Raw genomic sequence first — 23,395 nt, 5'->3', positions numbered from 1 at the left:
AGTGGTGCTATATAGAGTCATGACATCTCAAAGACACATTTGGGCGCTAAAATTGCTCTTTGACCTAAATGGTTCGTTGGGATTGGAGGAAAATCTTGAAAGTACAATTTCCAATGGAAATTCAGGTCCAACTAATGCCAAAGAAATTGCCCTGAAATGTCTGGTTTCTTTTACCTCATCAATGCATTCTTACGCTAACTCTGCTGTGTTTGTCTGAATAGAAAGGCATGGAATTATTCAAAGTTCATAAAATAATTAGTTGGGGTGCAACTCATAAAGGTATGGCTAAAAATCTTTTAATCATTTCAAATAACATGTTGGAGAGACATCCGCTCCCTCACCTTCAGTTGGACCTTAATGGCCAGGGGCATGGTCAGCTGTAGTCTTGCAGCAGATGGGATCTGAATGCATTGAATTAAAGATGCATCATAACAGCAGGTAGAGCAGCACAGTATGTCCACACCTCATTCTCACCTACCTGTACCACAGGATATTGGCCTGGAGCTGTATGTGTCTGTCTGTCACGAACGCTTGCATTTAAACCTTTTCATGAATCTCCAGAGTTATCAACAAGCTTACAGGCAACAAGTTGCAGTTTTTTACAGTGGCAGTGTATGTGGAATTTACTTTATTGTCCTGGAAATTAATAAATATATATGGCAAAAACATAGAAATATGATTATTATTATTTAGTCGTCCTTAAATAAGTAATTCTCTTGATTAATACCACTATCTTGTTGCAGGCCTATATCACTGCAAGTTCTTGTGATGCCACTGCACTTCGTTATCCTTATCCACCATTTAAAAACTGTGAGTAGATTAAATGTGAGTAGCTCCTCCCTTTCAATTTAATAGTGTCCATTGAAATCACATTCAAAAGCTGCATTACAAAGCCTAGGCTGCAGCCAGGCTGCAGGGTGGGTTGTCATTAGGACTGCCCTATAGAAACTCCTTCTTAGTAGCCTGTTGGTCACATAAATGAAAAGACATGGTGGTGACATTGCCAGAAGCGTCCCACCTCTTGCAATTGCAGCGTGAAACTTGTTGGCTTTTTAATTTCTTCACAGAAATGAATAATAATTATAAAAAAAAAATTCTACTTTTTTTCCTACTTTTTTTCTTTGCTTTCTGACAGTTTTCAGTAGTGCTGTTTTTTTGGGGGTTTTTTTTCCTGTGTTGTATGCAGAGAACTGTGTGTAACCGAGGGCTGGAAAGGATATATCAGTATCGTCCTCCAAATCGCTCTAAACGTAGGCTCCGTTCCTGGGCTGCATATGAAGGGTACTTCACTTTGAATTGCAGCTGCAGCCTAGGCTTTGGAACACAGCTAAAAACTGACCAGGTCTAAATATGCATTGTGGATTTTTGAGTATACTTAACTTTGACACTTTAAGCTATGCTACATTTTACAAACTCACAAACTAGTTAGTACGCAATTGGGATGCACCCTAGGACACATTGCTGCACCATTAAAAGTCCAGTGCTTCAGCAGAGCACAGGCAGATTCTTCAAGAAGGTACATTTTAATTGGTAATTTAAGAAAAAAATAATTTGACTAATGGGGTGTACTCAAGTACATCACAGTCCTGGCCCTGAATCATGTAAGCCTTTCTATGTACGCTGTAAAAGTGGTTCATTCTCACATCTAGAATGCTAGTACTTTACGTTTGAACTTTTAGTAACTTTACTACAAGTATACTTTACTTTAGTCTACTTTACTACAAACTTCAAACGTCTTATCAAGTTTTTAGCTGTGTGGCTGAGCATGATGGTTAACTCATCTTATGTCAAGTGCTTCAATTGCAACTTTCTTGTTTTTAGCTTAGTACACTCCAAACAAACCTTGAACCAGCTCTCTATCATGTTAACTTTAGATTTCAGCATCAGAATTGCAAAAGAAAAAAGTGGCAACATGCCAACATCTCTAATCAGGGCAATTCTGACTGGAGAAAATGCCTTATCAAATCCCCTCACACCACCAGCATGATGTGCACATGGACATGGCTGGAGCAGGGTTGACTGTGACACAGATTAAAAACAATAAAGTCAACAGACACTTAATTACTGGCTTGGTTTCCAATCTATTAGAAAGTAATTATACATAATTACATTCTAATTGCACAAATATGTCCACACTGTGTACATCAACAGGAGATCCAGTTAAATGGAATATCTAATAGGCCTGTTTCTTGTGTGAGCAGTAATGTGTTTCTGTGATGTAACAGCAATTTCAACAGAGGCTAAATGAAAAGCTCAGCAGATCAGGTCTGCCACGATGTCACGCAAGATCTGTCAGGGAGGAAATAATCCCTGCACAATCTCTGATTAAACTCATTCCATTCTCTTGTAGCTTTACAACCTGGATGCTGCCGAGGTCTCCCCATCCACAGTAAATTTCCACGACTACATATCAGCACAATATATCACCTTCGGTGATTACCTTCGGCCTACGCCACCTTTCAGCTGCATCGCCAGAGGCAAACATACGGTCTAATTCTGCCTCAATTCCAGACGAATTTAATTACTGAGACGCAAACAAAGTCACTCAGTCATACAGCGGGGGTGATAGGGACCAGCAGCTGTGATATGCACAACACAAACATGGCCATTTTATTACTATGCAAAATGACCATCTTCTGAGTGTATGCTGTATAATGTTGATAATGGTAAAATAGTGAAAATTCAAGTTTCCTTCAGGTTTTACTGTAGAACACCTGGATGTGCCTCTAAAATTAATGGATTTTCAAGAAATGTGTTTTAGGTCAAAACCTTATCTTCTTATAATAAAACTATGTAAACTAAACCTGTAAAGCTGTCATTTTGAAGGTTTTTGTCCAATGGTGACAATATGAGAAATAAGAAGCCTAAGGCCTGTCTGGAAACCAAGACACCCATCACACTGCCTATAAAGCTTTAAAAGGGGAATTCCTGAATATCATCTAAATTTCTGCATAATTCGCTGTACGTGTCATTCAGAGTGGTCTGGAGTGAACTGGTTCATTGTAGATAAAATTATTGACTCAAATTTATTCACGGTGCAGAACATGAAAGGATCCAGGGGTCGTAAAGTGTAAAAGACAGATACTAGCTGTTAACTATTCAAAATGATATGTGATTAATGTTCATATTTGTTGTGTTTTCTGACATGTTGAACACTTTGTACATAAATACATAAATAAATAAATAAATAAATGTTGGGGGACTGACAGACTGACAAACCAATGTGAATAATAATAATAATAATAATAATAATAATAATAATAATCATCATCATCATCATGTTCCCCAGCAATTGTGTAATAAAAGATGTCAGAGACGTGACACCTCTCTCTTTGCTCCTATTTGGTAATATTTGGTAATGATCCCCTGGTCTGCAAATTTACTGGAATTCTTGACAAGAACGCACAAAAACACACAAGCAACTTTCTGAAAACTAAAGCCTGTTCTTACCAGATCCAGGCAAAACGGGAGAGAGTTGAAAGTAGCTCTGACTTTGCTGGCAGGCCTACATGTACTTGTGCCTTGTACTTTTCAAAGATGCCTTAGGCCACAGGCATGACCGTGCTGCGTGAGCAACAAGTGATGACGGTGTCTGATACAAAAAGACTTCCAGGAATCCACTTTCACAACAAGGCCTCGGTGCAGAAGTAAATACCCCTCCCCCTCCAGAGATTGTGAAATTACCAGCTGTGTGTGGCTGTCCTCGCTTAGCAGGAGGCTTTAAGAAACTGCCTGTATGGTAAACTAAGGCTATTTGCACTAAAGTGATTTCCACTAAACTCTCCAGATGATCAGAAATCACAGCCTGGGCCTACAAATAATATGCCTCTGTGCTGCTTTAACCCTCATGTGTCTGTCTTAGAAAAACGTGGAGATCCTTCACAGAGAGATCCTGAGCTGTAGGGCCCTCTAGTGGTCACAATATCAAACTCAATATGTTCAATATGAGGCCACTTATAATAGCTGAACTCAGAGCACCAGCAAAAATGTGGATGGTAGTTCATTGGGACGCTAAATGACCTGTTAATGTTCTGCACCAAACGGAAGACCTGCGGCCCTGTGGACACTGTGATATGTGATAATCTAGAGATAAGAAATAGAGAACCTCATTTGGAGGCTTGTGTTAAACCAAGGCCTCTAGCCCGCCACACTGCCTATAGAGCTTAGGGGAATTACTGCATGACTTCTGAAATGTTGCTAAATTTAATCATTGAGATGTAAACTAAGTCATTTAGAAAGGTTTGGTTTGAATTGGTCTGTTTTATAGAAACTTATTGACTCAAATGTCTTTACAGTGGTGTTGACAGAACCCAGGGCCCACGTTGTTTTCTTTGGGGACTATTTTGCCTGACAGTGCCCTCATGTATCTCCCTAGAAGTGGATTGTAAAAATCTGTTGTAGGCCTGTTGACATTCCTGTTGCAATATTATTGTAATATATTTTATTAATAAAATTAAAGACTTTATTTATTATCAATGAGATATGATCTATTATAAAATGATCATTTTGTAGGAAATCTAATCCTGTCTTTAAAATACTGAGTAGGCCCCTTATTTGATTTTATGTTTATGTTTATGTCATTTTATGAGAATATGGTCAATTTTGCTCGTCTAGTTTACATGTTTATTGCCATTACTAATGTTGGTAGCTCTGCTTGTCAGACCAAATCTTGAGCGTATACTTACAGAGATGAGACTGGTGGCAGTCTAGGTCCAGTGTTTGTCAGCAGTGTTAGTCGAGCATCTCCGATAGTAAACCAAAGAAGCGAAGTTCAGATATCCAACATCTCTTAGCTAATTAACTCAACCTGGGGTAAAGTAGCGAATCATATTTCTTTAAATTTTGGAAAACTATTTCTTTTAGGAGGCTGGGATTCTCTATTTCTTGTTTTCTGTTTATTTTTATGCATATGTATGCAGCCCTTAAACTAAAGTATCCTCTCTAAACTGAGGACACCATTTATTAAATTGAGGGAACGGTTTATTGACTGAGGGAATGTTTATTAAATTAAGAGAATGAATTTTTCAACTGTCACAATGTATTAAATCAGTGGAAAATTGTATTACATTTATGGAATAATGTAAATTAGATGAGAATTCACTGTAACAATTTATTACATTAGTGAAACAATTTATTAGATTTATGGAAGAATTTATTAAAACGCATTGAACGCATTGTTAAACTGTAACAATGAATTTAATTAGAGGGACAGTGTATACAGTTCATGGAATAATGTATTTAATTCGATTAACAATAGATTAAATGAATGTAATAATTTATTAAATTAGAGCAATAGATTACATTTGAGGAACGATTTATTACATGTATGGAAAAATGCAATAAATTAGAGGAACAATTTATTACAATTATGGAATCATTTATTAAATTAGAGGAACGATTTTAATAAAATTAATGAAATAATTTATTGAATTAGAGCAACGGATTGTTAAACTGTAACAATTTATTATATTAGAGAAATGGTTTATTAAATGTATATAATTATTGATAAATCAGGGGGTCGGGTTGTTAAATTAAGGGGGCAATGTATTTGATCTTGGGAACTTTAACGGCTCCGTTCATATCAATGATTGTTACCAAAAATAACAACAACAACAACAACAACATTTTCTGAGCAGTTACTGTAGACTAGACTAGACTGCTGTGGTGATCTTCAGTTGGAAGGAAACTCGGCCCACCCTCTCCTGCGACCCTCCCTGTAATTATGACGCGGGCAGGCAGCAGGGTTGGTCGCCCCGGCGAATAAAGTTGCGCCTGTCTCTGACGTCAGGCCACAGACACACGTTCAGCCCCACAGCGCTCAGCTCCGCACCGGCGAACACAGCCTAGCTTAGCCTAGCCTAGCTCGAAGCGCACTGCCTTACAACAGGATACTCGACCTCCCGACAAACTCGCCTTCTATTTCTCAGCCTTTCTTCTTTTCTCCTTTGGTAACAGAAACACATCCAAGCTGAAGGTCTTTTAGGAAAGGTAAGGTGTATTCCGCTCTGTTCAGCACGCTACCAGCTGATGTTAGCTAGCGTTTAAACACCCGGGCTCCTAGAAAATGGCTCCGCTCCGTGCTAGCTGGGTCCTGCTGCTCGACCGTCGGAGACGAACCGTTTGCGCGATTTCCACCTGGCGTCGTGGTCGTTTAGAGGCGAGGTGGCTTCGTGTGGTTCTGTAAATCTTGTTAAGTCCCTTGTTTTGTCCTCTTCGCGATTGTTCGAGCAGAAAATGGCGTCTGGGGAAGCTTTAGCTAGCTAGCTGGCTAAGTGCTAGCTAACGTTACCGGATCAGCTGTGGACTCACGCTGCGCAGATGGCTACCGGCGAGGGGAATCTGCACATTATGGCCCGTTAAAGCACTCGAGTCATTTAACCAGACAGAATAGTTTGTTTATCTGACTCTCCTCTGTTTAACGAGAGCTGTATTTACCCGGACGGTCTTACTAATTTGTCAGTTTCCCTCACGAAAAGGCTGGGCTTGCTAGCCGGGTTGCTAACGCTAGTTTTCCCGTTAGGACAATAAAACGCCTGCGTTTAAGGCTTGGGGGCTCGCTGTTAACACGCCAGCCTCTTTACACACTTCTTTGTTCGTATATTTGGTGTGTAAATGTCTAATCTCATTAAAAACGTCAGGTACCAAGCGTTTCTCCAGCTTTTAGCCGTGCTGTTCGGCAATAGCTGTGTCGTGCTCCTCTGAACGCTGGAAGGCAACATGGCAGAAGCCTTTGTCCGACTCTGAAGGCAGCACCGACCCTCGGGCCAGACCGTGGTCCTGCTATGTCTAAACGAAACACAGCGACCACTTGCTCATACGTTATTCACTAATGCCTTGCTGAAGTGTTGGGGGTCTGAAATGACCATGTTTAAAGATTGTTCGTATGTTTTAGAGAACCCGATTCCCCTTCCCCCACTGTAGGCCTTGGCTTCAGTAGGCCCAGGCCGTTACTGAACGGTGTATCACCCCCTTTTAGGTTAGGAGCCCATATCTGCCTTTTCCAGGGCCTCTTATGATGGGCCCAAAACTCTGAGTTATAAACTGTCCAGTGTCTGGAATTCGTTCATTTTAATGTTCCCATTTTTTTTTTTTTAAAGTCCTGCCACCTTTTATGGCCGTTATTTGAAAACTGAAGCGTTAACCCTATTTTAACAATTGTGTTTCTCTTCCAGGTCGTTTTTCCACCCCTGTCCTTTCTATATTATTCTTTTTGGGTATCATTCGTTGCCAAGCCGCCAAAGTGGAGAGTGTGGTCGCAGAGGGGGGTGCTTCTCGTTTCAGGTAAGTTGTCGGTTATGCCTACATTTAACCCTGCTCCATCAGACCACGTCTCTTGTATCGTGCCAGGCCCTGACCTATTTGCAGTCTATAGGTGGTTCGTTTGTTAGAATGTCTTGTATCTTGCAGTGCTTCTTCGGGCGGAGGCGGAGGTAGGGGTGCACCTCAGCACTTTCCCAAGACTGTCGGCAACAGGTATATATATCTTCTTCTTTTTTTTCTTTTTTTTTTAATTTGTTGGTGTACTGTGTCTTTAGCTCACTTGTTCATGTCTAGAGCGAAGTAGCCATTCATGTTGCTTTCCTGAAGTTACTCTTGTTTTGCTTCAACAGCGAGTTCCTGGGGAAAACCCCAGGGCCTAGCGTTCAGAGATGGGTTCCTTCACGAAGCACTAGACGAGAGGTCAGCTCCTCCAATGAAAAAGAAAGACACGATGCAATCTTCAGAAAAGTGAGAGGGTAAGTGTCAAACGGAGTTAATTTTGCTGCTCAGATGTACATATTGCCATCTGTTCAGAAATGATATGTATTTTACATTTTATGTGTCCTCAGCATACTTAATAAACTGACCCCGGAAAAGTTTGACAAGCTATGCCTTGAGCTTCTGAATGTGGGTGTGGATTCAAAGCTCATCCTCAAAGGAATCATCTTGCTGGTGAGTATCTTAGTCACACTCTTTACCAACTCTGCTCTCAGTGGCCATTTTAAGTGGGGTGGCCTATGTTCATAGTGGTTAAGTTTTCTACCTTCTTTGTTCCATTTCACAGATTGTAGACAAAGCCCTCGAAGAGCCGAAGTATAGCTCGCTATATGCTCAGCTATGTCTGCGTTTGGCAGAGGATGCACCGAACTTTGACAACCAACCATCTGAGGTCCAATCATCACAAAAGCAGAGCACTGTGAGTACCCTAAATAATTGTTTTGCGGTGAATACTAAGGTGTCTGGTTTGGGGTATTAAATTGTCTGCTGATTTTATTGTTTAGACATTCAGGAGACTTCTGATATCAAAGCTTCAAGATGAATTTGAAAACCGCACCAGAAATGTTGAAAGTAAGTTGATCTCCATAAATGTCTTTGGTGTGTGTTTGGTCTCCCCTGTCCTGTGGTTCATATGTAGGCATTTACGAAAACTACCTTTTTTTTTTTTTTTTTTTTTTTTTTTTTTTCCTTCTAGTCTATGACAAAACCGATGGCCCTCTTACTTCTGAAGAGGAGGAGCAGCGTGCCATTGCCAAGATCAAAATGCTGGGCAACATCAAATTCATCGGGGAACTTGGCAAACTTGATCTCATTCATGAGTCTATCCTTCATAAGTGCATCAAAACAGTAAGCTGTAGTGCCCAAATGAATTTCCTTCATTTCCTGGTTTTAATCATTTGAAGTGCCAGTGAGTATTTATGTCCTCCTTCCTCTCCTCAGCTTCTGGAAAAGAAGAAAAGAATCCAACTTAAAGATATGGGGGAAGATTTGGAGTGCCTCTGTCAGATAATGAGAACGGTGGGGCCTAGACTTGATCATGAGAAAGCCAAGGTATTTAGTTTAATTTCCACTTTTGTCCTTTTGACTTTATCTGTTGGGTTGTAATGGAATTTTATAAATAAAATGTTTTCTGTTGCAGTCTTTAATGGATCAGTACTTTGGCCGCATGCGATCCTTAATGAACAACAAGGACTTGCCTGCAAGGATTCGTTTCCTGCTGCAGGATACTGTAGAGTTGCGAGAGAACAACTGGGTGCCTAGGAAAGCTTTTATTGATAATGGACCGAAGACTATCAACCAGATCCGCCAGGATGCAGTGAAGGCTAGTTTCTATCTGTATCTGAATGTTTACCGTATGTCGGTTTCAATAGGTGTTTTGTGCATTGCACTGTATCTTTATTCTGGGTTTTTTTTTCCCCTCTCCAGGATTTGGGTGTGTTTATTCCAGCTATGACCTCAGGAATGAGGACTGACTTCTTTCAAGAGAACCCTTTCTTGCCAACGCGGATGAGCAGAGAGACCCTTGGGGGGTTAGCAGATATGTTTGGACAAATGCCAGGTACTTCCTGACCAATGTGTACTACTGTTTTCTAATGTTATGCTTGAAATGCAGTCTCAGTCTCAGGTAGCACAAACTACCTTTAACTACCTGCCTTATTTTTTTTTTTATATTTTTTTCAGGTAGTGGGATTGGAACGGGGCCTGGGGTTATTCAAGACAGGTATTCCCCCACCATGGGCCGTCATCGTGTAAACCCACTGTTTAATGGTCACAGTGGCCACATAGCTCCTGCTTCCCAGTCTCAGTTTGACAAGCCTTTCATGAAACCTAACCAGGTAAGTACTGACTCATTGATTTGTGTGTGGGGGGTGGTGTTTAGGGTATGGCTTGGTATTTGACTTCTCTTTCTTTCCAAAGGGTCAAAATCTGCTTTTCCAGAACCAGGCTCAACAGCAAGCTCAGTCAAAGGATATGCCACCGCGTTTCAGCAAGAAAGGACAGCTAAATGCTGATGAGGTTTGTGTGATTGTAACTGGTCTAAACATCCCTGCGACGTGCATGGGGGAAATCTAAATATGTAGAGCTCAATTAATGGTAGTAAGGCCTTTTTAACTGGCATTGAATCAGGAGTGTAGAATGCTAAACTCTACTGCTGCACTGCATTCCGTACTGAAGTTTTCTATCACTAATGTAGCGTGCTGTGGATTTGTGGAGGTAATGTGCCTTTTTTTTTTAATCCTTATTTAGATCAGTCTAAGACCTGCTCAGTCATTTCTTCTGAACAAATCCCAAGTGCCAAAGCTGCAGCCGCAGATACCCACCATGATTCCACCCAGTGCTCAGCCTCCACGTACATCCACTCCTCCTCTTGGTCAGGTAAAGCTTGACACAACCTTCCGAACCAGCTAATATTAATAGTAATTTGCGATCCTCCTCAAACCCCTTTCTCTTACTGTAGCCACCACAGCTTGGCCTGAAAACCAATCCACCTCCCATTCAGGAAAAGCCTCCGAAGACCAACAAAAAGCCACCGCCTGCCAGAGAGGAGCTGCTCAAGATGACTGTATGCAGTTTCCTATTGTGTTCCAGATATAAAGATTGCAGTTGGATTTGTGTCAAAACTAATTTCTTAAATGCTTGTCTTTCAGGAGACGGTTGTTAATGAGTATCTGAACAGCAAGAACATTGCAGATGCTGTGAATGGGGTGAGGGAGATGAGGGCTCCCAAGCACTTCCTGCCAGAGATGTTGAGTAAGATTATTATCTGCTCATTGGGCAGTCCAGATGAAGATAAAGAGCATGTCAGCAGTATGATCCATGCACTGCGTGCAGAGGGGCTGATTACCGGGGAGAACTTCATGCAGGTGGGTGTGCAAGAATATAACTGGAGTCTAATCAGATTATGGTTCCTTTTTATTGAATGAGATCTGCCCCCTTTGTGTACAGGCATTCCTTAATGTTTTGGACCAGTGTCCTAAGCTTGAAGATGACATTCCCCTGGTGAAGTCCTATCTGGCACAGTTTGCTGCCCGTGCAGTCATTGCTGAGCTCATGAGCGTCGCGGACTTGGCCCACCCTCTGGAGAACGGCACCCACTTTCCTCTGTTCTTGCTCTGTCTTCAGCAAACTGCAAAGCTTAAGGATAAGGAGTGGCTGACTGACCTGTTTCAGCAGAGCAAGGTCAACATGCAAAAGATGCTGCCAGGTACGTCATGTCTTGAACTCCTGCACGAACACACATTTAAACCTGCTTAACTCCCCTGGAGGTTGTGGGGTAACCTTCTACAACTTGTCTGTTTGAGCATGCCTGTAAGTTCTTATGTTGACAAGTTCTCATGTCTGCAGAAATAGACCAAAACAAAGACCGTATGTTGGAGATTCTGGAGGGTAAAGGCCTGAGCTTCTTGTTCCCTCTCATGAAACTGGAGAAGGAGCTTTTGAAGCAGATCAAAGCAGACCCGGCTCCCCAGTCCATCTACAAATGGATCAAGGACAACATCTCACCCAAGCTTCACACCGACAAGGGTTTTGTCAACATTCTGATGACCAGGTACAGTACAGATTTTGGTTTAAGTTACTGACTGTCTCATGTGCTCCCCTCACTGTCTTTTTTTCCTTTAGCTTTTTGCAGTACATTTCCCATGAGATGTATTCCGGTGAGGAAGATGACCAGTTATCCGCACCTTCGAAAGAACAGCTTGACCAGGAGAAGCAGCTGCTACTTGCCTTCAAACCGGTGATGCAAAAATTCCTGCATGATCACGTGGACCTGCAAGTCAGTGCCCTGTATGCTCTGCAAGTGCACTGCAATGCCAATGCTTTTCCCAAAGGTAGGTTTGTTGGTTTGTTTTGGGGAGGGGGGGACTTTGTCTTGGCAGCAGTGGATAACTGGCTGGGTTTTCACTCTTAGGAATGTTGCTGCGCTACTTTGTCAACTTCTATGATATGGAGATAATCGAAGAAGAAGCCTTCCTTGCATGGAAAGAAGATATTACCCAAGAGTTTCCTGGCAAAGGAAAAGCATTGTTCCAGGTACTGTTGGTGCATGTTATGATTTCTATACACCCTGTTAGTATGTCCAGTAGATGAAACTTCCTATCCTTGTTTTTGGACTGTTGGCTTACCTTGCTGTCTCTTCTTTAGGTAAATCAGTGGCTTACCTGGTTGGAGACTGCTGAGGAGGAGGAGTCTGAAGAGGAGGCTGACTAAGAAACCAGCCAAAGCCTTAAGGTGCAAAGATGTAATTGTACTGCTTTTCTTAACCCACTGTATTGTCACCCTCTCCTTCCTGCCCCTTTTTGTTGTATAACCCTTTGCTTTAATCTCTGCAGTTTTGTTTTTTTTTTGTCCCGTCCCCCCCCCAGTTTGGCTTTTTTTTTTTTTTTTTTTTTTTTTTTTTTCTTTTTTGATCCACCTATAAAATGGTATTAGCAGCTTGGAACTACTTGTTTTGCTTTTTACAACCATGTATGTGCAAGAACCTTTCCAGCTGCTGTTCACTAGAACACAACTGTAGAAATGCACTTTGTGCTAAGTGTCATGAGTTGTTGCAATATGCTCCCATGATTGTTACAAAGAATCCTTAACTGTAATCATTGGAAACCATACATTTTACTAGTCTTTGGTTTGTTTCTACCTCTTTAATGGGTTTAGTGTGCTGGGTTGAATTCAGTCCCTCCTCAAATGGGCTGGGGGAAAACTCCAAACCTGTAATAGAAAAACCATGGTTTGTTTTGGGTTTATTTTTTTCTTTTGAATAATAGAAAGCCATGTGGGAGAAATGGTTATACAGCCTTTTTTTTTTTTTATTTTAAATTGACCCATGTTTTGTCCCCTCCATTACTTGTCATACTTTTTGATACTTGAAAATTTTCTTTACAGCATGTTCAGGGATTACCAAACATGGCCTGTTCAGATGAAACAACTTTTGATTGAAACGGCAATGTGTAAACGTAACTTTTTAAATTTAAAGAACTTTTAATTGGATTGGTGAAATAAAGTTAACAATAAGTATTGACCATTCTATGTATGAACCTAACAACAATCTGTTTGCCATAATATCTAATAGATATTTATTGAACCTTATCATGAAAGAAAAATCAACGCTTTATCTCTAGGTAGAACAATAAAACTTGATGCACTTGTGGCATACATCTGTACAATGAATTACTTGCTATTTAAAAGTGTTACTGTAACATGTAAGAGCTCCGAATGTTCAGTGTACCACTATTGCTTAACTTTCAATAAAGTTACACACCAGGACTTATTGTTTGTGGATTTTTATTTTTTTCTGCCTAAACATGGATTTGATTGAATTTAGCATCACACAGTATCTGTAACTTAGAGTTGTGTTTTTTTTTTTTTTTTTTTTGTTTTTTTTGTTTTTTTTTAAGCCCATGCAGAGGGCAGGATTTTTAGCCCAAGAATCGTAGTTCAGTGCATGCATACTAACTGGGTTCTGTGTGCATGCATTTAAAACATGGATATTGAGAACAAATGTGGAGCAATGCTGAAACTGACATGCTTGATTGACTGACTGTAAAATGTTCAAGCTGTGCTTCTTGTTTGATACTATTGGTTAGTTACAACCTGATTGTAGACCCAGATTTCTCCTGTTATCTGATCACACAATTGCATGTAAATGTGTTAATCACAAGTCTGACAATCTGGTGTTCTGCAGTGATTGGTTTAGGCAGTGTATGTAATCGCTGCTGGAAAATCCAGCTCCAGACCAGTTTCTACTGATAGCTGGTTTCAGATGGTCTAAGCTGACCTCTGAGAGGCAAGGTGCTTGAAAAGCTGGTCATCCTAGCTCATTAACCAGCACTGTAGTGTGACTATTATGCTTGTAGCCCACCTATACCATCAGACTCAAACATGATTAGCCAGTTTGAGCTGGCCATGCTGTTTTTTTTTTTTTGTTTGTTTTTTTTTTTTTTTTTCAACAGGGAGTGCGTTAAGCCATTAAGTCTTATACCTATTCATGCTTAAGGAAATCCTTGCTGGCTAACAATTAGACATAAGTCCTTCCCATTTAGTAGCAAAATATAAACTCCTGCCCACAAATTAAAATATCGCTTTAGTGTTTGATGCACAAAATACCTTAATTTTATAGAAGAAGGAAAAACCTTTTTAACTTAGACTTCCACATTGCCATTCCATGAAATTTGTCATTTTGCATTTCCTTTTATTTTTCCATTGGCAGCAGTGTGCTGCAGATACAGACCAGCAGCTTCAGATAATGTTCACATTAAGCAAGAATAAGAAGGTAGCTTAACAAGCTGATGGAGGTGGTGTAATAGTAAGGTGCCTTGCGCTTGTTAATGCCAGTCATCACATGAATGCCATAGCCTATCTGAGTACTGTTCCTGACCGTAATTCACCAATTTCTTAAAGCTTACTAACCACACCTTGGGTTTGTTAACATCACTTGAGCTGAAAATGAGAGTAAAAGCATGAGAAGCCAAATTTCATGTGGTGAGACTATGATCAATAACTGCAGATGGACTGCAATACTTTTTTTAAAACGTATTTTTATTATTCCAACACTGTTTATAAATGTACACATTTTGTACTAGATTCATTCTTTTCCCCAAATATTTGGGCACCAGCTTGGTTTATTTTGATATCAGAAGCACAAGAGGAATTCTTTTAAAGTTTTTACTTAAAAGATTAGGCAAATCTTTTTCTTGCCCGCCCCCACAAAAAAAGTCAACACCTGCTGCTGATAAAACGCGTCCGAAAAATACAAAAAAAAGCCATCATCATGATGCTAAAAAGCTAAGATGGTACAAAGAGAAACAAAATACGAAGACTCGGAGGGGGGGGGGGGGGCATTTCAAAAAACAATACAGAAATTACGCCCAAAATGAAGCCTGTCCAATAGGAGCAGAGAGGAGGGACCCTAATAGTGGAAAATCCTCACATTTGGCTCATAATATCCAGCTAATTAAGAAGTCCTGCTTTACTAAACACCCCCAGATCACACCATGAACATCACAACAATAGCACATTTCCACCCGATCACCAGACTCAGTCACTCTCGTCCTCAGAGCCCCGGTTGGAGGCCTCGTTGTTGGATCCCTCCGGTTCAGACTCGTTGTCTGAGCGCCGAGGTGATCCCTCGTTGTCGGAGCCCTGATCGGAGGCTGCTACTGGAGACGCACGCCGGGACTCGTCATCCGACCCCTCAGAGCGGCTTCTCTTGCTCTCGTTGTCTGACTGCTCGGAGTCTGACTGCGGCTGCGGTCTCCTCCTCTTCACCGGCCGCTCGCTGCCGGACTCGTCTTCATCCGAGTTCACAGAGCGGCGGGGGCTGCCTGCTTCGCTGCCTGAGCGGTTGCGCTCTCTGTCTGACTCGCTGTCTGAGGCAATGCGCTTCTGGTGGCCTCCGTCGTCAGAACCAGAACCACTGTCCCGTGCATTCCTGAGACAGAAAGCAAAGCTGAAGTTGGACTGAAAACAATCTTATAGCCCTGATACTTCCTCAACTGATCAACAAGAAGGTCGGAGGTGATCTAGGCATATTACGATGAATTATTTTTGAACACCTGTTCAATCTTGAGGCTATTTTAGCTCATTGTGTCACTGTTGCAGCATCACTATTGGAGTTCTGGCAGAAAAGCCCTAAATATCTGACATTACAGTAAATAACACCGCAATAACATAAGTTAGCTAAGAGGTGCTGCTATTTACAACTAAAGTAATATCACCTTGTATTTTATTTATGTGAATTTTAGTTACTAATTATTTTATAGTGTACAATATCTTAACACAGTTTGACCTTCCTGGTCATTCAGCTCCCAGTTACTTTAAAATACTGCAGTGAACTCCCTTTATGTGTGATGCCTGTGTACAGTGGTTCTGTCAACAGTTTCAGTTTCAAATACTCAAAAGTGAAAGCTATGATTTTGGTGGGACAGACAAACGTGGCTCAACACAGTAAAAGCACTAGCAGTATCCGTGTGGAACAGTATGCACAAAAATGTGTGATATCTAGCATTACTGCAGTGGTAATATTTTGAAATAACTAGCAACATGGCATTATTTACATAAAGTGGATCAATTTTACTAAACACAAATCTAGCTGTTTTATCCAAATTCTGAACTTATCAAAACTATTAGTACTGCTCTTACCTGTCCTCTGCAATTTTCAAGCCATCCTCATCAGAAGAGGAATCCGAGGAAGAAATGATAGCCTTGGATTTGATCTTTCCTTTAAAAGATGGCGGCATGCGATCAGGTTTGGGCTAGGATGAGAACACACACACCGTTAGAACCTGATCTTAAAGGAATATGAAACACAGTAGAGCTAAAAGACCATCATTACTAAGAAGTACCGGACATCTGCCACCAAAAACAATAAAGACAAGGCTACATACTTCTCTGAGAGATTATCTTAATATCATTTGGGTTTGAATGGAAAAGCTCTTCGATTACAGACGTCCATAATTTGTTAAACGTTAACCTAAACATGCCTTTGCTTATCAACTGGACCGTAGTGTTAATTTACAGTAGCTTATTTGCACAAAAATTAGTGAAATGATGTCTCTACTTTCTCAATCTTTTTGCGCTCCCTGGGTTTACGCTGTTTCTTAGGTCTCGAGCCTCCTTCCTCCTCATCACTCCCGTCATCTCCCCCTTTAGCTGGTCTGGAAGAGTAAAACAGGCTTAAAAGATAGCTCTAATCCACTTAAACCCATACAAAAATAAATAGTTTTAAGAGTCTCCTCACCTCCTCCGTTTCTTGCGTGGCTTTTTCTCACCCTCTTCTCCTTCCTCCTCAGGTTCACTCCCACTGCGGGGCTTCTTCTTTTTCTTCTTTTTGATGGGCAGATCTTCATCAGAGTCATCATTAACAAAGTCATCGTAGTCAGCTCCTTTCTTGCGCTAAAAAATCAAAACACCGGTTTTCGACACCATCCTTCTAACTACAAACCACAAAACTGCTGAACGTACAGACACTCACCCGCCCGCCGCCCCCTCCTCCTTTCTTCTTCTCTTTCGTAGACTCTTTCATTTCCTCAGTGAAGTTGAGGAGGTTCTTAGTTTTCTCCACGTACTGAGCTCTCTGCTCCAGCAGCTTCTTCTGTTCCTCAGCCTCCTTGATCTTCTTCTCCTCCTGTTCACGGAGCAACTGCTGCTTCAGCATTTCTCTCTCCTGGTCCTGTTTAGCCCGCAGCTCCTTTTCTTCCTCATCCTGCTTACGGGCCCGGGCCACATGGTACTGTGCCTGGCTGAGCAAGTCAGAGCACTGCCTGGAAGAGCAATGCAAGTGCTCTATGTCAAGTCCATGCTAAATACTCTCATTTACATGCTTAGCAGTAAGAGCCACCATCTAGAACAAAGCCACAGCTTCTTAAAAGAGATGTAAAAGAGAAAAAAATCTAATATACAGATCATTTTCTCATCAGCTGTAGTCAGTTAGCCAGAATGTCATGTAGACCTACCTTGCTTCGCTTGATGCAAGTGCCAGGTCAAATCTCATCTTGTCTCCTGCCTTACTGAGATAGCTGAAGTACCTGCATGAGTAAGTAAGTAGAGACGTGTTTAAGTGATGAAGGAGTCTACAACTGGTGTGTTACAGACTTTGGGCTGGGGTAAGCAGCCAACCAACCTGTGGGCCAGCTCCAGCTCCTTCACAGCACTCAGCACAGCTTTCAGGTTACTCTTCTCATCCTTCAACACCAGAGTTGCCAGCCTCTGCAGCACCAGAGCCACGTTGAACATCAACACGGTGTCACTGGGGGCCACATGGCGTGCCTGATGAACCACAGCAAAGAAGATCAGAAGAGGACAAAGACTTTGGGTTTGGTAAAATGATACTACAAATGCTGAACCACAGAAACCTGCATGATTCAGATCCATTTGTTTACCCACCCTCAGCAGCATCTGTTTACACTCCTGTAGCTTTCCGCACTTAAAAAGAGCTCGCGCAAGATACAGCAGCACTTCTGTATTCTGGTACTTGTAGAATTTCTTCAGGCAGTTCTCGTACTGGGAACGCAAAAGAACAAGTCACAAGGCCAGATCTGAGCAGCTTAAAGCTTTCTTATTCTCATCAATAAGGTTGTATTATTTCTCTGTCTCTCGCTCACCATCTGCACAGCACTGATGTACTGTTTCTGCTCTACGTAAATGTGTGCCAAATTCAGCCAGACATCACTGATATCAGCGGTCGCCTCCCTGACTTGGGCAAACACATCACGGGCCTCACGGAAATAGCCCTTGTGGGCCAAAACAGCCCCTGTGTTAGATATAACAAGCATAATGGCTCATCAGCTTCGACAGACCTTGGTAATGTTTGGACAAAGAAAATGGAAAAAGACGACAAAAATAGGTTTGGAAGTCCCAACATTCTCATGCAATCTTCTCAAAGAAAAAGAAAGAAATAAAAAGAACCATTAGACATAATGTAAGAACATGTTTATAGCCCAGTAGTCTCCAAACTTGCTTCTGGAGAGCTACTTTCCCACAGACTTTAGAGCCAATCCTAATCCACCTCATCTGATCCAAATAAATTGGCTAAATGGGGTGTATTTGATTTGGGTTGGAGTTTGAACCAGGAGGAAGATTGTTCTTCAGGAAGCTACATATGAACTGTGCACTTACCTATACCATTAGCAGCATACAGATTTTTGGAATCATTCCTCAGAACTTGCTTATAAATTGCTAGAGCTCTATCCTGGTGCCTTTTTTCCTATGAAAAAAAAGGATAAGGTAATAAGAATAGAATGTGCTTTTTGACAGGAAGGAAGGTCAAAACATGCACTCTTTAAAGAAAACCAAACAGCATCAGGCACCTTTTCCCGGTCCCTTGTGGGCTGGTGTAGTGTCTGCAGCCACACATTGCCCAGTGCCAGCATGGAATAGGTATCATTCTGAGTAGAAGGCTGCTTTAGGATGCGTTCAAACTTCTTCTGGCCTGGACCCCACTCCTGCTTGGCCAAATGAAGATTTCCAATCAGGGACCAGGCATCTGGGTGATCCTGAAAAACATCAAATTGTGTGATTAAAAACTCTCAAAAGAATTAAAACTTCAAAGCAAGTAAGAATTATTGATAAAGATTATGCTTACCTGGTTGATCTGTAGAGCTTCTTTAAACCAATCTGAAGCTTCATAGAAATTGCCTTTGTCACGAGCCATCGCACCGAGACGCAAGTAACCTACGAAGTAGAATGATTTTGTACTACACACCCAACAGGCAGAACAACCAACATACTTAATAGATGAAGCTTTTTGAGGTCCTTACAGTCTACGTAATTTGGATGCTCTCTCAGGATGTTCTTGTACAGCTTCTCAGCCTCGTGGTACTCGCACATGGCTTCATAGAGTCGTGCCAGATTGTAGGAGGTGGTAACGGAGATGGCGTTGTAATAATGCTCATCGTGTTCGCCCTCAGCTTTGGCCCTCTCCAGTGAGGCGAGGAAGTATTTCTATAGAGAATCAGGGGGGAGTGCTTTAACCATCTGCTGAGACAGCTATCAGTCAAGTTACAGCACAAGTAAACAAACAGCAAAAATAATTTAGTAGAAAGTGTCTGAACAAATCAGAATTTCTATCAGTCTTACCTTTGCTTCACCAAGGTTGCCCAGTCTGAAATGCAAAGCCCCCAAATTGTTGAGGATCTCAGGAGGAACATCAGCTTGCACCTTCTCCTGAAGGATACGTGTCGCTGTGCCATATGCAGACAAGGCACCCTAGGAAGGATAAGGAGGTTGTTATAAGAGAGACATTTACATTTATGGCATTTCGCTGACGCTCTTATCCAGAGCGACGTACAAGGTTACTTGTATTACAGAGGAGGGCCAATGTAGTGTTAGGAGTCTTGTCCCAGGACTCTTATTGGTGTAGCGCAGCATAGTCACCCAGACTGGGAATTGAACCCACAATATTGTCTCCCACATGGTGTAGTAACTCACTGGCAGGTAGCAGTGTTATCTGTTGCGCCACACCAAGTAGTTGAGCTTGTTGAACATTAGCCCCCGCAAAATGCAAGGATGTCCTTATACACTCACAATCAGTCCATCCATCCATCTTACCTGGATGTCTGTCTGTTCCAGAATCTGTGCAAGCTCAATCCAGGCCTCTACATCATCAGGATACTGTTCAGTGACCTTCTTTAGATGTCCCTAAAACATTGTCAGAACACAAAAAGGGTCTAACTTTTTTCATATTAAAACAAAAAGCAAGTTGCAACATATTACTTATAGAAGCCAGGACATACTTTAGCAATGTCTCTCTTCTCCTGGTCATCTGAGGTGGCATAAAGTGAGCCAAGGATTTTCATGGTCTCATAGTTATTGGGGTAAGCTTTCAAGACTTTCTCAAAGCACTGTGCAGCATTCTCTTTGTCTCTGCGATACACATACATCTGGCCCAGACCAAAGAACGGCAACACAAAGGTGGAGGAGGCAAACTGAGTGGCTTGGTAGTAGTACTGGAAAGCCTGGTCATAATCCTCCTATATTGAAGAAAAGAGGAAGAAAAAGGCTGAGTGCCCAACCAGCTTAAACCAATTCTGTCTTGCTACAAAGAAATGGGAATTCTGCTTTTACCTGAACATGGAAAGAGCGGGCCAACTGATAGCAGCTTTCAGCTTGCATGGCTTCCACCTCTGTGTTGTGAAATGCATGAAGAGCTAAGTGCTGTACTTTGCTGTAGTCCTGGAAAGAAAGAATGAAAAATTAACAACGTGCTAGTTTACAGTTATTTTTATCATAATCATCATCATCATCATCACACTCTTTCCACAATATAATTTTTTTGTACCTTCTTGAAGAAGAAATGGTTAGCAAGGTGATTGAGCACCATGGGGTTGCTAGGGTCGATGGTGTATGCCCTGGAGAGCAACTGCACTCCATTCTTGATGGAGTCTGCCTCTTTGTTGTTGAGCTCCAGGACAGCTAAACCCACCAGAGCTCCCACACACTTAGAGTTGAGCTCTAGGGCTCGACTGAAAGCCAGGCGCGCTTTCTCCAACTTGTTGAGCTTCACAAAGCAGTGGCCCATTCCAAGTCTCACTTCGGCTACAGATATGAAAAAGACATGTTAATTACATGAGAATATAGAAAACAAAACAATGAGGGTGGGGAGTATGATTCAGTAAGCTCACCTGGGCAACCTGGGTTTGTGCGTAGTGCTTTTTTATAATAGGCCAAAGCTCCTCTGTAATCCTTTTTGTTGAAAGAAATGCAAGCTTTACCTGTGATGGTAACAATATGACAATAAGGACACGTGAGAAACAGACACCTCTATAATAATACAACCCTGTATTTATAAAATGGTTGGGGAAAAAAATAAACCCTGAACTCAATAACTTCATAGGAGAAAGATAAAGATTTTCAAAAGCTTTTGATGTGACAGTAAGAACATGTATGATTGACTCACCCAATAGTGCCGGTATGTTGTTTGTGGACTGGTTCAAGACGAAATGAAACTGGGCGTCTGCCTGATCCATCTTATCCCCTTCCAACAGGCAGAAACATGCTCTTCCCAGCAAGTGGTTCTGAGACAAACAGACAAATACATAAATTATCCTCATCCTTTGCGGAAGAACCGACTGGCCCATCAACACGCTCACAGCTGAACGGGACATCTGTGCGACAGTACGCTTGCTCTCACCTGATCGTACATGATGATCTTGTCTGCCATGGTGTACAGAAGGGTGGACTGGTTGATGAGGTCCTTCTTCGCATCTTTGTTCTTCTCTTTGCGCGCCTGTTGCACATAGTACGCTGCTAACGTGTCCAGACAGGTCATCTGGTCCTTCTCATGGTCTCTGTAGTCGAGGTTTCCGTCGATGCGAGCCGCCTCCAGCAGCTTCACGAAGTCCTCCGTCTTTCCCTGCTTGTAGTACTCCAGCTGGGAAAAGTCACAAAGCAAGTCAGAGGAATTTCAGGGGCTGAAATGATTAATCTGCCAACTTTTTTTATACACAGACAGAAGATTTAAACTTACAGCAAGTGCAATCCATATGTGCAGCTGTGTGTGTTCTTGTTTGAGGATACTGATGACTTCGTCTCCTTCAGGGAGCTGGTCAAAATCAAGCTCAATCACCTGAAAGACGAAAGACACAAGTTAAGGGCAGTGAATGAGCACGGAGAGGTCAGGACATTTAAGAGGACATCAGCTACACATTTCATACTAAACTGAGGTGAATTTACTTTGGCAGGTGAACAAGCTAGCCGCGGCTAAGTTACACACATAGCTACAACTACACAGGTCTGTGGAAATAAGTAGATGTATAGTCAATACAGCTTTCGTCGTTTACAGGAACAACGTCAATTAGGTCCATAACATTTCCTATAAAACCCTGACACACGCAGTTCAGCCGAACTTTTCACAACGGCGAGAATCATAGCGAGCTAGCCAGCAAGGCTAGTCCGGCAGTTAGCCGACGCTAGCCCTGTTAGCTGGCTACAAATAACGCTACAGTTGTGAAAAGACAAAAGTGGACGCGTGAAACGGCTACACACCTCATCAGTGTCCCGCAGGGGGATTTCAATAGACCCCCGAGACATGGTGAAGAGTCTCCGACACTTTCCTCAGCAGAGATTTCTTCAGTTACGCTCCTCTCTCTCTCCCTCGGATCTCCACCACAGCCTGCTGCCCAGAACAACAACGCCGTTCAGTTCCCGTGTCAGCGCCGGAGAGAGAGCAAAATAAAAGTCCCCAATCCAATTCAATTCAATCCAATTCAACTGTATTGTCGTAGTACTAATACAGGGCTGGACATTTTATATAATACATAAATATTTAATACATATTAATATAATCGAAAATATCCACAATAATAATAGTAGTAAAAATAAAACACATCCATATATAACCAGCAGGCATTACACAGCAATAATGACAAAAAAGAAAATACAGTCTTTTTAACCTTCTTGTTCTTAGAGATCATTTTAATAATTAATATTTTTTGTATTTATTAATTGTAATTAATAATCCATATTGTCATTAAGAAAGGCAATTGAAACCAAACATTAAAAAATACACACATACATTTGGTTTCATGTATATGACATGATATTTACCCAGTAGCAAAAATAAAAATAAATGTCTGTCATTTTTAGGGATATTATTTAAGCTGACATCAAATTCTATGTATCTCAAAAAATACTTTTTACTTTTTACTTTTCACTTTCACGATTTTACTCTCACGTATATATGCTAGTTCAGCTCGTGCAGTTTTCTGCAAAATGGTGCTATTAATTTGTGTCTGATTTTTGTATTTTATTGAATAAGGATTTTTTTCCTTTTAGAATTTTATATCATTATTTGGGAGTGAATCTGCATCAGTGTGGGGTGGACTTTACACATACAAGATACAGTATTTCAGTGTCTGATTATATACATATGTACACACACGCACGCATCGATCAGCCATTACATTAAAACCCACCTGCCTAAACCTTAGTGTAGGTCCCCCTCATGGTGGCAAACCAGCTCTGACCAACCCAGGCATTGACTCCACAAGACCTCTGATGGTTTTCTGTGGTATCTGGCACCAAGCCGTTGGCAGCAGATCCTTCATGTGAGGTGGAGGCCTCCATGAGCATTCATTTGTCTCGTCTTGCCTTCAGTTTGTCACCAGTTCTCTGGTTATCCATCCTCTGAGCACTGACCTACCTC

General features: G+C 41.5%; 2 protein-coding genes across 2 annotated transcripts; one reads left to right on the top strand and one right to left on the bottom strand.

Moving 5' to 3' along the window:
* Positions 1-1,441: 1,441 nt before the first annotated feature.
* Positions 1,442-13,020, top strand: eif4g2a (eukaryotic translation initiation factor 4, gamma 2a). The gene is made up of 22 exons (XM_072661149.1): positions 1,442-1,516; positions 2,351-2,477; positions 7,173-7,281; positions 7,408-7,473; positions 7,611-7,736; positions 7,830-7,932; positions 8,045-8,176; positions 8,262-8,328; positions 8,453-8,604; positions 8,698-8,808; positions 8,897-9,079; positions 9,184-9,316; positions 9,439-9,593; positions 9,676-9,774; positions 10,006-10,134; positions 10,217-10,321; positions 10,407-10,622; positions 10,705-10,963; positions 11,104-11,308; positions 11,380-11,588; positions 11,669-11,790; positions 11,902-13,020. Exons 1-22 carry the CDS (start codon positions 1,442-1,444, stop codon positions 11,965-11,967), a joined length of 2,949 nt encoding a protein of 982 aa, XP_072517250.1. The 3' UTR covers positions 11,968-13,020.
* Positions 13,021-14,280: 1,260 nt separating this feature from the next.
* ctr9 (CTR9 homolog, Paf1/RNA polymerase II complex component) lies at positions 14,281-22,362 on the bottom strand. Its single transcript, XM_072660692.1, has 23 exons — positions 22,237-22,362; positions 21,719-21,817; positions 21,383-21,622; positions 21,149-21,266; positions 20,874-20,963; positions 20,531-20,787; positions 20,317-20,424; positions 19,986-20,222; positions 19,801-19,890; positions 19,330-19,458; positions 19,011-19,194; positions 18,836-18,924; positions 18,561-18,746; positions 18,370-18,457; positions 17,856-18,004; positions 17,638-17,754; positions 17,375-17,520; positions 17,208-17,279; positions 16,727-17,015; positions 16,493-16,647; positions 16,313-16,409; positions 15,895-16,007; positions 14,281-15,184 (listed from the first exon to the last, which is right to left on the bottom strand). Exons 1-23 carry the CDS (start codon positions 22,279-22,281, stop codon positions 14,791-14,793), a joined length of 3,492 nt encoding a protein of 1,163 aa, XP_072516793.1. The 5' UTR covers positions 22,282-22,362; the 3' UTR covers positions 14,281-14,790.
* Positions 22,363-23,395: the final 1,033 nt, after the last annotated feature.

The sequence above is a fragment of the Salminus brasiliensis genome, chromosome 17 (genome assembly GCF_030463535.1).
Source record: "Salminus brasiliensis chromosome 17, fSalBra1.hap2, whole genome shotgun sequence".
In the NCBI taxonomy this organism is placed as follows: Eukaryota; Metazoa; Chordata; class Actinopteri; order Characiformes; family Bryconidae; genus Salminus; species Salminus brasiliensis.
Note: the sequence above shows the minus strand (reverse complement) of the source record. Positions and strands in the feature narration are given on the sequence as shown.

What these genes read in the sequence shown, in the direction of transcription:
- eif4g2a (XM_072661149.1), top strand. Translation starts at nt 1,442, where the DNA reads ATGCACCCTAGGACACATTGCTGCACCATTAAAAGTCCAGTGCTTCAG. An exon ending in ATCTTCAGAAAAGTGAGAGG is followed by an intron (nt 7,737 to 7,829) that starts GTAAGTGTCAAA and finishes ATGTGTCCTCAG; the next exon opens with CATACTTAATAAACTGACCC. An exon ending in TATGTTTGGACAAATGCCAG is followed by an intron (nt 9,317 to 9,438) that starts GTACTTCCTGAC and finishes TATTTTTTTCAG; the next exon opens with GTAGTGGGATTGGAACGGGG.
- ctr9 (XM_072660692.1), bottom strand. Translation starts at nt 22,281, where the DNA reads ATGTCTCGGGGGTCTATTGAAATCCCCCTGCGGGACACTGATGAG. An exon ending in CCCTGCGGGACACTGATGAG is followed by an intron (nt 21,818 to 22,236) that starts GTGTGTAGCCGT and finishes TTCGTCTTTCAG; the next exon opens with GTGATTGAGCTTGATTTTGA. An exon ending in GCATCCAAATTACGTAGACT is followed by an intron (nt 18,925 to 19,010) that starts GTAAGGACCTCA and finishes TCTACTTCGTAG; the next exon opens with GTTACTTGCGTCTCGGTGCG.